Source organism: Sminthopsis crassicaudata, chromosome 1 (assembly GCF_048593235.1).
Source record: "Sminthopsis crassicaudata isolate SCR6 chromosome 1, ASM4859323v1, whole genome shotgun sequence".
Lineage (NCBI taxonomy): Eukaryota > Metazoa > Chordata > Mammalia > Dasyuromorphia > Dasyuridae > Sminthopsis > Sminthopsis crassicaudata.
In genome coordinates, this window is record NC_133617.1 from 75,965,087 (window position 1) to 75,980,202 (window position 15,116).

The following is a 15,116-nucleotide window of genomic DNA, read 5'->3' on the forward strand; positions in this document are numbered from 1 at the left end:
GGCGGGTGTGAGTGTGACTGTGTCTGGAAAGTTCCCCAGGAGTCACGTGAGGTAAAGTTTGGGATGCCCCTAACTGGGATCATGCATTTAGCAGATATTGACGTTCGAGTCCAGGTCAGTTTAGAATAACTCTGCCTGTGCTGTTATCCCATTGCCCAGATGAACCTTGATTGGAAATCTGTAGCGTCCCTTGTTAATTCTCGGAGAATATTCCATCCATGCAGGAGTATGTTCTAATCTAAAGAAGCAGAAAAGAGAGCAGTTTAAAAGGAAAGCACTTTCCTAATCTCTAACCCTTCCCAGTGTGTTCTCAGGTCCCTTATGTGGAAGGCTCAGTCATTTTATTAAGTGCAAATTCCTGGCCCACCCTTGTGTAGGAATTCTAGGCCAGGGCTGTAAGCAGCTCTTTCTGCTTGTCAGAGAGCTCCTTTTCCTGATTCGTGGCTTCTGGGTCAAAAGTGAGAATCGGAATTGCCCCCAATAAAAAGTGGGAAAGAGGCTGTATGTTGCACAGTGCTGGGCTCCTCTCCAACATGTGAACATTCAGTGCCTGGTTTTGCATGAAGCAATTTCTTTCATCTCTGAGCCAGACGGAGGGGACTGGTGCTTGCTTTGGGGGATAATCCAGCTCAATACTTGAGCTTCCTGTAGCACATGTTGGGAAATGACATGAGACCGGTATGAAGTAGACTCCATAACTTCATTTCCCTAAGTAAGCAATGGCTGCTTATTTTTACTATTGTCTGTAATGTGGTAAAATTTTTCTTTCCTGCTTTTATCTCTCTATTATGGAAGAAAATTTCTGTAATGATGAAGCAGAGAAATGGTTCTGGCTGCAGGATAAGCATTGATCAGCATCTTCAAATAACAGATTTCTATTTAATTGTTACTCATAAGTCTGCAGCAGCTAAGTGATTAACCCTGTTTTATCATTACCACAATACACTCTCTACCCCACAGAGTTATTGTGAGGAACTACATAAAGCACTTTTTAATTTTTAAAAATTTATTGAGGCATTTTTTGACATAATAGATATTCCCCAACAAATATCTCAACAAGTCCTCTTCTAGGTAAATTTTTCTGAAACCAATTAATAGAAAGGAGTGAGTGATCTTTGATTTTGGTAGTATGTTACTAACACTGACCAGAGGAAATTAAAAAAAAAAAAAAAGTACATTTTGTTGATGCCTTTTGTCTTTGTCAATCATTTCTCAACATTCCCCTACAAAACAGTCAAACAAAAATATACAGAGTTCTTGTCTGACTGTATATGATATTGTTTGTTAAGAGTTAAGTTGCTTCTCAATGCTGACATTATATTGGTGTCATTATGTATAGTTTAACAAGTTTTTCTTGCATCATTTCATTTGTCTTCCCATGTTTCTATGAATTCTTAATTTCCATTGCCTGTTTATTCCATTATGTTTAGTTTGTTCTGACATTTCCAACATTTGGACATATTTTGTGACCAGTATTTTATTATAAAAATAAAAGCTACTTTGAATATTTTTGTTTACTTGGATTTGTTCTTGCTGTCATTAACTTCCTTAGTCTATATAATCTTAGTAGTAGAAACTGTGGGTTGTGAAAGGTTGTCTAAGAATTTATTAGCTCTTCTTTAATATTTTTCAGTTGTTTTGGGTTTTGGAAGTCTGACTTCAGCCTGTATGGACCCTTGATCTATTTCTTCCAACAGATTGCTTCCTTAATCATCCACTGTCTCTGAACTTCAATCTTGCTTTCTCTCTGAGTTCTTTCCCTACTGGGAAGGGGAATTGAATAAACATTTATCTAGAGACTACTATGTGCCAAGCATTGTGTTAAAAGTACTTTTTACCACAAAAAAAATCCAGTTTTTTTTTCTTAGAATAATTCTGACAGGTAGGTATTGTTTTTCTCATTTGAGGAAACTGAGGCAAACATTTCAATTCAGTTCAATAAACAGAAAAGTCTAAGAGCTGGCTAGCATAGCAAGTGTAGGAAGCCAGGTTTGAAATCAGCCTGGACCTGTTATGCTATGGATTCTGCCACCAGCTACCTTTTTTTTTTTTTTTTTTTTTTTTTTTTTAAATTTTAGGCTGGGGTAAGTGACTTGCCCAGGGTCACACAGCTAGGAAGTGTTAAGTGTCTGAGACCAGATTTGAACTCGGGTCCTCCTGAATTCAGGGCTGGTGCTCTATCCCCACTGCGCCACCTAGCTGCCCCTGACACCAGCTACTTTTAAACAGCCCTAAATCTTTTCCCTTCTAAAAACCAAAACTCACTACTGTCTCCTCAAGCTATCATCCTTTATCTCTTTTTTTCTCAGCTGAATGCCTTTAAAAGAGTTGTTTTCACTTTCTCCTCTTTGTAATAAGCCTCCCAATGCTATTACTTAACTGAAATTGCTCTTGAGTTATCAGTATCTCTTAATTGTCAAATCTTTTTTTTTTAATTTTTAATTAATTTTTATAATTACAACATTTTCTTTGACAGTAAATATGCATAGGTAATTTTTTTTTTTTTTTTTTTTTTTTACATTATCCCTTGTGCTCCCTTCTGTTCCGAATTTTTCCCCTCCTTCCCTCCACCCCCTGCCCTAGATGGCAGGCATTCCCATACATATTAAATATCTTATAGTATATCCTAGGTACAATATATAAGTGCAGAACCGAATTTTGTTGTTGTTGTTGCAAAGGGAGGATTGTATTCGGAAGGTAAAAATAATCTGGGAAGAAAAACAAAATAAAACAAACAAACAAACAAAAAAAAAAAAACAATGCTCACAGTTTACACTCATTTCCCAGTGTTCCTTTTATGGATGTAGCTGATTCTGTCCATTACTGATCAATTGGAATTGGATTAGCTCTTCTCTATGTTGAAGATATCCACTTCCATCAGAATACATCCTCATACAGTATCATTGTTGAAGTGTATAATGATCCCCTAGTTCAGCTTGTTTCACTCAGCATCAGTTGATATAAGTCTCTCCAAGCCTCTCTGTATTCCTCCTGTTGGTCATTTCTTACAGAACAATAATATTCCATAACATTCATATACCATAATTTACCCAACCATTCTCCCATTGATGGACATCCATTCATTTTCCAGTTTCTAGCCACTATGAAAAGGGCTGCCACAAACATTTTGGCACATACAGGTCCCTTTCCCTTCTTTAGTATTTCCTTGGGATATAAGCCCAATAGCAGTACTGCTGGATCAAAGGGTATGCACAGTTTGATAACTTTTTGGGCATAATTCCAGATTGCTCTCCAGAATGGTTGGATTCTTTCACAACTCCACCAACAATGCATCAGTGTCCCAGTTTTCCCACAGCCCCTCCAATATTCATCGTTATTTATTCCTGTCATCTTAGCCAATCTGACAGGTGTGTAATGATATCTCAGAGTTGTCTTAATTTGCATCTCTCTGATCAATAGTGATTTGGAACACTTTCATATGAGTGGAAATAGTTTTAATTTCATCATCTGAAAATTGTCTGTTCATATCCTTTGACCATTTATCAATTGGAGAATGGCTTGATTTCTTATAAATTAAAGTCAATTCTCTGTATATTTTGGAGATGGGGCCTTTATCAGAACCTTTAACTGTAAAAATGTTTTCCCAATTTGTTACTTCCCTTCTAATCTTGTTTGCATTAGTTTTGTTTGTGCAGAAACTTTTTAATTTGATGTAATCAAAATTTTCTATTTTGTGATCAATAATGGTCTCTAGTTCTCCCTTGGACACAAACTCCTTCCTCCTCCACAAGTCTGAGAGGTAAACCATCCCATGTTCCTCCAATTTATTTATGATTTCGTTCTTTATGCCTAAATCTTGGACCCAATTTGATCTTATCTTAGTATGTGGTGTTAAATGTGAGTCCATGCCTAGTTTCTGCCATTTAATTGTCAATCTGAATGGCTTTTTTTTTTTTTTTTTTTTTTTTTTTTGGTCTTCATTCTTCCTAACTTATACAGTTTGACACTATTGACCATCTCCTTATATTTTCATCTCTCTGGATTATGCTGGCACTTCTCCCCATAATTAATATTTACTCACTGTTCCTTGTGCCTGAAATTATCCTCCACCTTATTTTTTATCTCCTGATCTCCCTGTTTTCTTTCAAATCCCATCTATAGTGCCACTCTGTACCACTTAATGCTGGTGCCTTCTCTTTGTAGATTAGCTCCAATTTATTCTGTATATATTTTGTTTATACCTAGTTGTTTGCAACTCCTCCATTAGACTGTGAGCTCTTTGAAAGTAGGGACAGTTCCCCCTGCCTCCCATTTTTCTTTACCTCTACTGCTTAGCACAGTATCTGGCATTTAGGGGTCCTTAAATACTTTTTTACTTGACTTGGTTCACCTTAGGCTGCTTTGCTGATTTAAACACGCCCTAACTGGCCATGTTCTCCAAGGCTCTTTCCTGGGCTTCTTTTCTTTCTCTCTAGACTTCCTTGGTGACACGTGGGACAGCTTCAGTGCTTTTCATTATCATCTCTTTGTGAATGACTCACAGACCTATATATCCAGCCTCACACTTTCACCTGAATTTAGGTCTTCCACCTGTAATTGTTTATTGGACATGTAAAAATTGAGTCCCAGAGACCTCATCCTGCCCAAAACTGAACTTATAAGTTACCCCCACATCTCCTTACCTTTCCCTCAAATCCCCGTTTCCTATCTTTCCTATTTTTGTCAGACACCACCAATTTTTAATGTGTAACTTATGTATTACCCTTAACTTTTCTCTGTCATTCAATGTATCTTGATACATCTTGCTCTTTGTACCATCAGCATCTGGTTACCTCTTTTCATTCACACAGTTACCATCTTTCAAATCTCAACCAATGTCTCACCTCCTGAAAGAAGCCTTTTCTACTAGATAAATCTAGCTATAAAATAAACAAGAAACCTTAAGGTGAATAGAGTTTTAGAAAAGTTAGGTATGATAGACCTTGGGAGAAAGTAGGAATTCTTTCATTCTCTTTGTATTCCCTGTGCCTAACATAGTAGGTGATGAATAAATACTTCCTTATTGATTGATGTTAATATGATGGAATATTACTGAAATGTAAGATGCTAAAAATGTGAATAATACAAATATAAGGAAATATATGAAGAGATGTGGAGTGAAGAATCTGATAAGAATACATGTACATATACATACATATATATGTGTATTTACACCCACAAACACACTATTAAAACTAAATTAATAGTAACAGAAATAAACCATCCCCAGAGAAAGAACTAATGGTCTCTAAATACAGATTAAAGCATATACATATACATACATACCTATATATATACATATATATATATATATTTTGGTCTACGTTTTCTTTCACAACATGACTAATAGAGAAATGTTTTATGTGGCTACACATGAATGTATAACCTATATTGAACTGCTTATCTTCTTGGGGGAGGGGGAGGGAAAGAATTTGGAACTCAAAGTTTTAAAATTGTTTTTGCATTTAATTGGGAAAAAATAAAATACTAAATAACAAAATCTGCAAATCAGGAAAAAAGATCAAGGGGAAAAAAAAAGCATTTTCTAACACTAGTGCCTTCCCGCTTTTGATTAGCTCCAGTTTATTCTTTATTTAGCTTGTTTGTATGTAGTTGTTTCCATGTTGTCTTCCCTGTTAAACTGAGCTTTTTGAGAGCAGGAATTGTTTTTAATACTACCTTCTATGTCAGTTTTTCTTGATCTCTTTCCCATGGTCTCCTTTCCTAACTACTACTCTGTCTTTGTCCTGAATATATTCTCTGTGTGTGTGTGTATGTGTGTGTAGTTTCTCTTGATAGAGTGTAAACTCCTTGATGTAGGGTTAAAAAAAAATTATCCCCCTTCCCTAGCATATAACAGATATTTAATAAATATTTCATAAGATGCTTTGTAAAGCACTATTTTGAAATTTAAAATTCATTACAGTTTTTACTGCCACTGCCATAGTTCTTTTCTTCCTTCCAGGATAATCTGAATTAGTTTTTGGTGTAATGATCTTTTATTTACATAGCTAAAGCCCAGGAAATTACTTCAGGATTAAAGTTAACCAGTTCTCTCCCTTGACACCCTACCTCACCATTGTTCTCCCAATGGAGATATCTCAGAGAGCCAAGTGAAGAGCTACAATATTCACTGCCTTCTGTCTAGTACTTGCCTTGGGAAACCAGGCAAGACTTTTATAATCCAGTGTCATTCCAAATTCCCATGGGCTAATTTTCAATACATGTTGGTGCCTTTCTGTAAACTTAAATCTTAAAAGTAGCTGGGGAATTGAATAAATATATTTCTGAAGGGCAGCTCAAGACTTTTGTATAAACAAGTAAAAATAGTTCCAATTCTTTGCTTTAGTAACTGGTCTTCTTGGGGAGGAAGTTAAGGACAAGTTGTAAGTTAATGATAATAGGTAACAGAGTGCTTACTATGTGCCAGGCACTTTGCCTAAGCACTTTACAATGATCTCATTTGATCAACCCTGGGAAACAGGTGGTAGTGTTATCGCCGTTTCCCAGATGAAGAAATTGAGTCAGAGATTAAATGATGCTCATGGGAATATAGCTAGTAAACATATGAAGCTGGCTTTGAATTTAGATATTATGATTTGGAGACTCAGGAGAACTCTGAGTCACTGCACCAGAAACTTCCAATTCTGGGGATCTTGTTGAAAAAGTCATCTTCACATTTTCCCTTCCTGAGCCACTGACTTAGTTCTTAGTGATAACCCTAAGATCTTACCAGAGGTAACATAATGTGGTATTTTATTTAAATACCATGCCTTCACCCCATTCCATCCCTTTTACCAAATAAAATCAGACTAGCAGATCAACAAATGTTAACATATTAACACAGAACGAAATGCTAGGAGTAATTGTGGGCAGGAGGATCCATTAAAATGAGAGGGTATCATAGAGAAGATTTAGTGGTTAGGAAAGGGAAAAAAAAAACCATACCCAGTGTGGAGGAAGAAGTCAGGTGGACTGTTTGCAAGAGACCTGTACCTCAAGCCTTCTTTGCAGTAGTTTAAAGAAAGCCATGCTGATTACAAAAAAGTACAAATTCACGAGTCATTTATGTTAGGTAATGTTTACTCTTTGGGTTAATTTTGAAGATAATGCTCTCTAGAATGTAAATCTTGATGTCTAGAATGCTTGAACTTGGTATTTTAAAAAAAAATTTATATTTGAGGTATTAGTTAAATGGCATTTCTAAAACTTGGGGAGAATAAATATCTTTAAGCCTTGTTCAAATAAAAACTTTTATGAGAATAATCAGTTACATGGTTAATAAGGAAATATATTTTTGTTTGACTTCAAATGTATAATTGATATATTGTTTTCATTTGCCATGGGTTGGGGAGGGATGGGAGGAAGGAAGAGAATTTGGAACTCTTTTTTTAAGTTAAATAAAGTATATTACAAATGGGAGAAGGGAGAAAAATCAGGTATTAGAGTAGAAAGGAGTAATTTCTGTTTGAGAGGATTTTATTCTTTATGCAACTACATATTCTTGTTTTCTGAACCAACAGAGGAAGGATTTTATACTTTATTCAGAAGAATAAACAACAGTAAGAATATAAAATGTTTAATCTGCTAATTTTTTCTTTGCAGGCCTTAAAGCAGGAAAGATGCTCTAGAGAATGATATATCAAACATGTTAACCCCTGGAGAAGTCTACAAAGAAACCTACTTTGAAGTGATGATGGAATAGCTTATTTATCATTTGCCAACAGAAACTATCAGAAGTTCAGAAACAGAAGATATTAAGCAAATGTGGATTGTTAACGGCTGGGAAATCAGAGACGTTCATTTATTCTTAGTGGATGGCTTATAATCTTCTCTTTCATGGTTAAATTCAATATAGAAATTTCACCGTAAATTTTTTTTCCACTTGTTTTTGTAGTACAAAGAAAACCACTTTTTGAAGGCCAAGCTATGATGTGGACATTTAGGAATTAAAATCTAATTCTTTCTTGTGTTCCCAAGAAACCCATTTTTGTTTTGGAGAAACCTCAGACCACGAAAATGGAAGAATCAAATGTGAAAAGTAAGTGTTACTGTGCTCATGCCTGAGCTCACTCATGTGTGCCTACCTAAACATCACAGAATGGAGAACTTGAGGATCTTGGAGAGGTTAATCTTAGAGGTTAAGTGCAAGGCTTCAGAGTGACAGTTTTAAGACTATAACTGACTCTCCTAGTGCTCTCCTTTTTTTTTAAACCAAGCTTTAAATCAGTCAGTGACTGTTTTCCAGACTTATTCCTCGTTCCCTTCCCCCCCATGTGCCCTGCCCTGTGGGGTAGGTATTGGACTAGGCCCTTGGTTCAGAGTAAATGTGCTTTTTGTTTTCAGAGAATATACTATTCAGAGTTGATACAGCTTTATGTAGATGGGGTAAAAAGCAACCCCTTAGTCTGTCTGTGTTGTCTTGGCCCCACACTCCCAACCTTTCATATTGTTTGCACAGCCTCATTTTAGAATAAGATGAGAACTTCTGTGACATTCTTCTATATTATTCTCCAGAGAGTGAGAAGTCCTGTTTTTCTTCTTTCTGAGATATTAAATGATGGATTTTTCTTGTTGAGGAAGAAATCTTGGGAACAGGCACACTCACACTCCAGGAGACTTTGAATGAAGAAAGAGCTGATTAATAAATACCTGTCAGCACTGAACTCCCAACCCTGCCTTTCTGTGGAAAATAGGTAACCCGAGTTATTATTGCATATTATTTATGATATGATTGGATGTGTAGTAGCCAAGAATTGATAGTCCTACACCCTTTCTAAACTACTTTCTGTTTCTTTTTTCAATCAGAGGAACCAGTAACTGATGGACCAGTATGAGGTCCGTTTTCAGTAAGATATATGAATTGCTAGAGGTGTAAAACTATGAGAAAACTTCATTTGCTTACATTCCATTCTAACTAGATTTTTGTCAGCATATGCTAGGTCCTTTATTAAAGATTGCTGCCATTTGTTTTTGAAGAGAACTAATAATATCATAGAGTACGTGAATTGCATTTAAGTGAGACAGGGTTACACAAAGTCTTCAGCTTCACATTCTTTTCCTGAGTCATTGAATTCCAATGGCAGGAAAAAAGTCAAGATGACTGGGGATGGCCTGGGACGCAGTGAATGAACTTAGTGTCTTAGTTATTTGACCAAACTCTGAAGGGCTCCCTGGTGCCTGCTTCAGCTGCCTTGGTGGCTCTTGTTCTCCTCTGCCCATTCCACTGGGGGAACTCATCACATTCTTTGGGCAGACATCCCAACCAAAAGGTTTGTGGCCTGTCAGTTACCCTCAACTAGGTTTAGCTTGTTTGCTTGGATGGTTTATTAGGGATATCACACTTGAAGCCGCAGGGAAGAATTGGGTGACAGGTAGACACTACAAATGGACGAGCCCTGAAAAGGGCTTGGCGAGCCCTCACCCCAGAAATGCTGGTCCTCCTGAACACATCGGATACCCCAAAGGCTCTCAGGTGGAGATAGTCCAGCTTCCCAGCCACACAGGACTTGTTGGGTTCAGCCAACACAATGAAGTTTCCTCACAATTCTCATAGGTGAATAAAGTTTTCTCACAACACAGAAATTGGATTAGGTCCAGAATTGAATAGAAAAGGGAACAGAACTAGATTCAGAATTGAATCACAAGAGGGAGTTAGTAGCAGGAGCAAGAGCAAAAGCTAGTCATGTGAGGATCTGGCCAGAACTGAAAGGAGGCAAAGACAGGAGAGATTGGGATATAATTTGGGGACTATCAGAGTGTGGACAAGACAGAATACGGGCACATGAGGGGCTAGACATGTGGATGGGTAGACAGAATGGGGCAAAGGTCGTCTTTCAGCACCAGAAGTCTCAAGCCAAGCCCTTGAATTTGCAATGTGTGTGAGGCTATTCTTCTGCTTTCATTTGGAGGTTCTTTTTAAGGAGAGGGTTGAATTGTGGAGAGTTCATGGAGCACCAAAGTACTCTACAGTTAAGTTAACATAGATGGTTTTTGGAATGTGGATTTCTTTCAGAATTCTTTATATAAAATCAGGTTTGTGAAGTGCAAATTTATATAAAGCCAATCAGTACTGACAGTTTGATTTTTTTTTTTTTTTTTTCCTTGTTGGTTTGTCTTGAAATTTTATGAGTCATCATTCTTGCTTTAATTAAGTATTGACACATAGTCTCTTCCACATTCAGTGGTGACATTGGCCCCTAGTGGCCATGTATAAAGTGTTATTTTCATTTTTACGAAGACCATTTGATCCCTAGTGGTGTGCTAAGCCATGCATTTGTAGAGAATCTTCTCAAACATTTTGGATACCAGAGGATAAGCCCACCTGTGTCTCAGGAATATCTTAAATGCAACTTACTACAAATTGAACTGTACTGCCTTCAGATTAAAATTTATTTTCCCATCCTGGCATTCACAGCTTTCATAATTTGGTGCTTACCAGCCTTTTCAGCTTTCTTACGTTACTGCCTTCTGTATTATGAACCACCTTTACTGTTCTTAGCTTCTTGCACATGCCTTACATTTTTCTGTCAGTAAGTCCTTTCTCATACTATTTCTTTAGGCCCACAGTATCTTCCCCTCCAATTTCCCTTTCCCACCTTCCCTCCATATTATATTCCAACCCAGCTTTTTAAGCATATATCAATTGCCCTGGCCCCATTTCTAGTTGGGTTACTATTTTTCTAGTAAGTGTGTATAACATGTATTAGTTATCCCTCCATTATACTGTACATTCCATGAAGATAAAAGACTAGGTCTTATGTAAATTTTTTTGTCTTTCTTGGCATAGTGCTTTGCACCCATTGAAAGAATGACTTGGAAGGGACCTGAAGTTAGTTCATTTATTCCTCCAACAAGTGTTTACTAAGTATGACATTCCATAGGAAGTATTGTGTGAGATAAAAGGTTTTCTAAGGCATGTTCTCTTGAGTTTTTTTTTTTTTTTTTTTTTTTTTTTTTTTTTTGTTGTTGTTGTTGTTGTTGTTTTTTTGAGGCAGGGGGAATGGAGGTAGTAATGTTACTTTTTACTCTATACTGCCTGATCACACTTATTTTCCTCTTTATTTATAAAAAAACCTAATTTTTATTTTTGGTTCCTTGGAGACTTTATAATATAGTAGGACATATACCCAAAAATTATGGTAGAATATGACAAATTCTCTTGTAACAAGAGTTTTCACTTATGGCTGCTATGATTAAAGACATCTGTTTAAAAATCTTGAGTGGCCCTCAATAAAGTTTAAACTTCTTGACCTGAAATTAAAAATCCTCCACAAATTGCTACCAGTTTACATTTCCTGATGCATCTAAAATTATTCCCTTCTACACACTTATACTCTAGCCCCACTAGACTAATTTCCCTTGAATAAGCTTTCTTCTTTTGCTTCCATGATTTTGTTTAGTCTGTTTTCCCATTTGTGAAATATCTTTCTTTGCCTTTTGAATTTCTATACATCTCTTCCATGAAACCTTCCCTGTTACACAGGAAGCAAAAAATCTGAGGCAGCATAAGGTAGAAAAAGAAAGTTGAAACCACATTTTAGATGTCCTTGAATATTGGGTTTAGGAGTTTGACGTTTTTATTCACTAGTAACTGGGGAACAATGAGAGGTTTTTGAATAAATTAGACATCATGTGCAAGATGGATTGAGTGGGAAGAGCTGGCTAAGAAAATTGGTTGAAAAGCAAGGTGATGTAGTGGTAAGTGGGTAGAACTCGGAGCCTAGGGATTGGACTTCATATCCTATCTCCAACACTATCTGGGCCTCTTGGATTGCCAGCTTTCTTATTGTACAGTGGGAATAACATAAGAATGAAACAAGAAAATGATTCAAGAGTCTAGGGTAAGGTAATGAGAAAGAGTTTGATCATTGGGCCCCCACTATTTTAGGGATTTAAAATATGATATTAATATACTCAGAAAGCTGGTTCTAGGGCTTGAAAATCTGTCTTTGCCTGCCCTCCAGTATCAGATTATTTTCATGTTTGTCTTTGGGAGTCCTAGATCATTTTGAGAGTGAATTTACTTAGAAAACATTTTGCCTATAGGAGGTTATATATGTAAGTTGGAACAATAATCATTTTTTCCCTTAATTTGGTTCAGAGTTTAATGTTATGTTCCTAGCCGTGGTTATCACTGAAGAATGCACTACTCAAGCTGAAAATCTTTAACAATTAATTATAGCAACCTTTAGCTGAAGTTCCTTGAATCACTTTCTTGTTGGCCTTGTGTGTTTTCTGACTCTTTCAGCAGTTCCTAGGAGATTGCCTCCAAAATGATGTGAGAGATTCTCAGAGGATCTAAATGCTTTTGAGATGGCAGATTCCAAGTTCCTGTTGTATTCTCAAGCACGGCTGCATGGTATAAACGGAATAGGTGTAAACTATCATCTTGCCCTGCTGGGTTTACCATAGGTGGTGAAAACAACATTGGATAAACTAACCTGGCAACCAAGACCTGTTTTTATTGTGGTATAGGGAATTCCCATTGAGTAAATGCACTCCACTACTGTAGGTTGTCCTTTGCACTGTAACTTAGAGTCTAAGGAATTAAGACAATAAATGACTTGTGGATTACACAACCAGTATTTGTCCCCCAGCAGGACTGAAGCTTTCCTGAGTCTAAGGCCAATCCTGTTGCCATTATACCCATGGTCTCTCTGTAATTAGGAAGGAGAGCTTTTTGAAGTGAGTGTATAGACAAGTCCTTTCATACCCTCTTTAGATGGGCTTTTAATATTCCTGTATTTACCATTTTATCCTTTTTTTTTTTTTTTTTAAGGCAATTTTTTTTTTTTTTTTTTTTTTTTTGCCATCAGTTATTAGATGTTAAAGGGGAGACAAATTGATCCAGTTTGGTTTCTACCTTGGGTAGAAGGTTTGGCTAAATACCTTCTGAAGTACCTTCCAGTTGTAACATTGTAAGAGTTTATGTTCTTTTTGAGAAGAAGTCATTTTTCCATTAATGATTTGGAAATTTACATAGAAATTTTAGAATGGAAAGAAAAAAAAGAAGGCCAATTTACTTCTAGAGTCACTCTAAACTTGGACATGAAGGAGAGGATTGGCAGTTGTGCATGAACTACCTTTGCGATGCCACTTTTTCTTTGGAGCCAGAGTATTATTTGAGTTATGCCGTTGGGATTGTAGGGTATCTGGAAATTCTCCAGTTTAATTTTATGATGTACTGTTTCTGTATCTTGTTTTTCTGTAGCCATTTTCTACTCTTAGGTAGAATTTTAGCTTCTTCTTCTTTTTTTTTTTTAATCACTGCTGGCATTCATTGGTTTCTCTCTGATTTTTTCCCCACTAAAATATCGATTCATTTCCTTCTCAGCTTGTCAAGTTTTTCTGCCTGAATCTCCCAGAATTTTAAAAAAATCCTCTTAAATTTTTTCTCTACTTCTTAAGTATCATTTTGCATAATAACTCTCATGCAATTTTTCTTAAAATTTTAATGGCTTTTATTTTTAACCAATACATGCAAAGATAGTTTTCACCATTCATCTTTGCAAAATCAGATTTTTCTTCCTTCTCTCTACCCCCTCCCATAGATAGCAAGCAACAATATAAGTTAAACATATGCAATTCTTCTGAACATATTTCCATATTTGTCAATGTAGTTCTCTTTTATACCTGCATTAATGGTGTCGGGATAGCAGAAATGAGACATCATCACAATTTAGACTATAAATATTAACTTACATGTTTAGTGACTGGGATGTGGATATACTATTGCAGTTACTAAATCATTAATTTTAACATTCTCAATCTAAGTGAAACCAGAAAATTGAAAGGAATTGAAGCTAAATGGAAGTATAGATTATATGCTCTTCTTAGAGAATCATTTAAAGGAGTTAGTGACATTGCCTTTATGACAAGTCCAAAGGCAACACAGAGTATCATTTTCTGAAATGCTTGACTACCTTGTCAAATATTTGTAAAAATGACCACTGTGTAGATCATTGCAGCTTGTGTACTAGCATCTGTTTTGTTTTAAATTTACCTACCTTTGCCATAGAGAATGAGGCAGTTAGAAAAATTCTCTGAATTGTATAAGATCCTTTAAATTAGTGAGTACATAACTTACTGCTTGGTGACTTCAGTAGATATAAAGAGGACAGTGAACAGTATGTTGGAAAACAGTGTTAAAAATTATAAAGAAAGATTTTGTACTGTATAATCTAAATTGTAAACTACACAAAGTCTCAAACCTACATATCATGAATTTTTTTATTCAAGAAGTTGGAAAGCAATTTCTTTTCTTTCTTTTTTATTAAAGCTTTTTATTTACAAAACATATGCATGGATAATTTTTCAACATTGACCCTTGCAAAACCTTCGGTTCCAAATTTTCCTCTCCTCCCCTAGATGAAAGGTTTCCAATACATGTTAAATATGTTAAAATATATGGTAAATCCAATATACGTATACATAGTTATACAGTTAATCTTGCTGCACAAGAAAAATCAGATCAAGAAGGTGAAAAAAAACTGAGAAGAAAAATAAAATTCAATCAAACAACAACAAAAAGAGTGAAAATGCTATGTTAATGGTCCATACTCAGTTCCCATAGTCCTCTCTCTGGGTGCAGATGATTCGCTTCATCACTGAACAACTGGAACTGGTTTGAATCATGTCATTATTGAAAAGAGCCACATCCATCAGAATTGATCATTAAATAATCTTGTTTGTTGCCTTGTATAATGATCTCCTGGTTCTGCACATTTCACTTAGCATCAGTTTATGTAAGTCTCTGCTGGTCGTTTCTTACAGAACAATAATAGACGATTTCTAAAATATATAGAGAACTGATCCAAATTTATAAGAATACAAGTCATTCTTCAATTGATAAATGGTCAAAAGATATGAACACACTTTTCAGATGAAATTAAAACCATTTCTAGTCATATGAAAAAATGCTCTAAATCACTATTGATAAATTGAGACAACTCTGAGCTAACACTTTTCACACCTCTCAGATTGACTAAGATGAGAGGAAAAGATAATAGTACTTATTGGAAGGAATGTAGGAAAACTGGAACACTCATGCATTGTTGGTGGAGTTGTGAATTGATCAAACCATTCTGGAGAGTCATTTGGAACTATGCCCAAAG

The 15,116-nt window shown here is 35.9% G+C and overlaps 1 protein-coding gene across 4 annotated transcripts in view; it reads left to right on the forward strand.

The window, feature by feature from the left end:
- Nucleotides 1-15,116, forward strand: part of MROH1 (maestro heat like repeat family member 1) — a 175,589-nt gene that overhangs the window by 1,058 nt on the left and 159,415 nt on the right. For all 4 annotated transcript variants that reach the window (XM_074262772.1, XM_074262781.1, XM_074262789.1 and 1 more), the window contains exon 2: nt 7,606-8,041. In XM_074262772.1, the coding sequence (XP_074118873.1) occupies nt 8,020-8,041 (22 nt within the window). In that variant the 5' untranslated portion in view covers nt 7,606-8,019. The remainder of the gene's footprint in view (nt 1-7,605; nt 8,042-15,116) is intronic.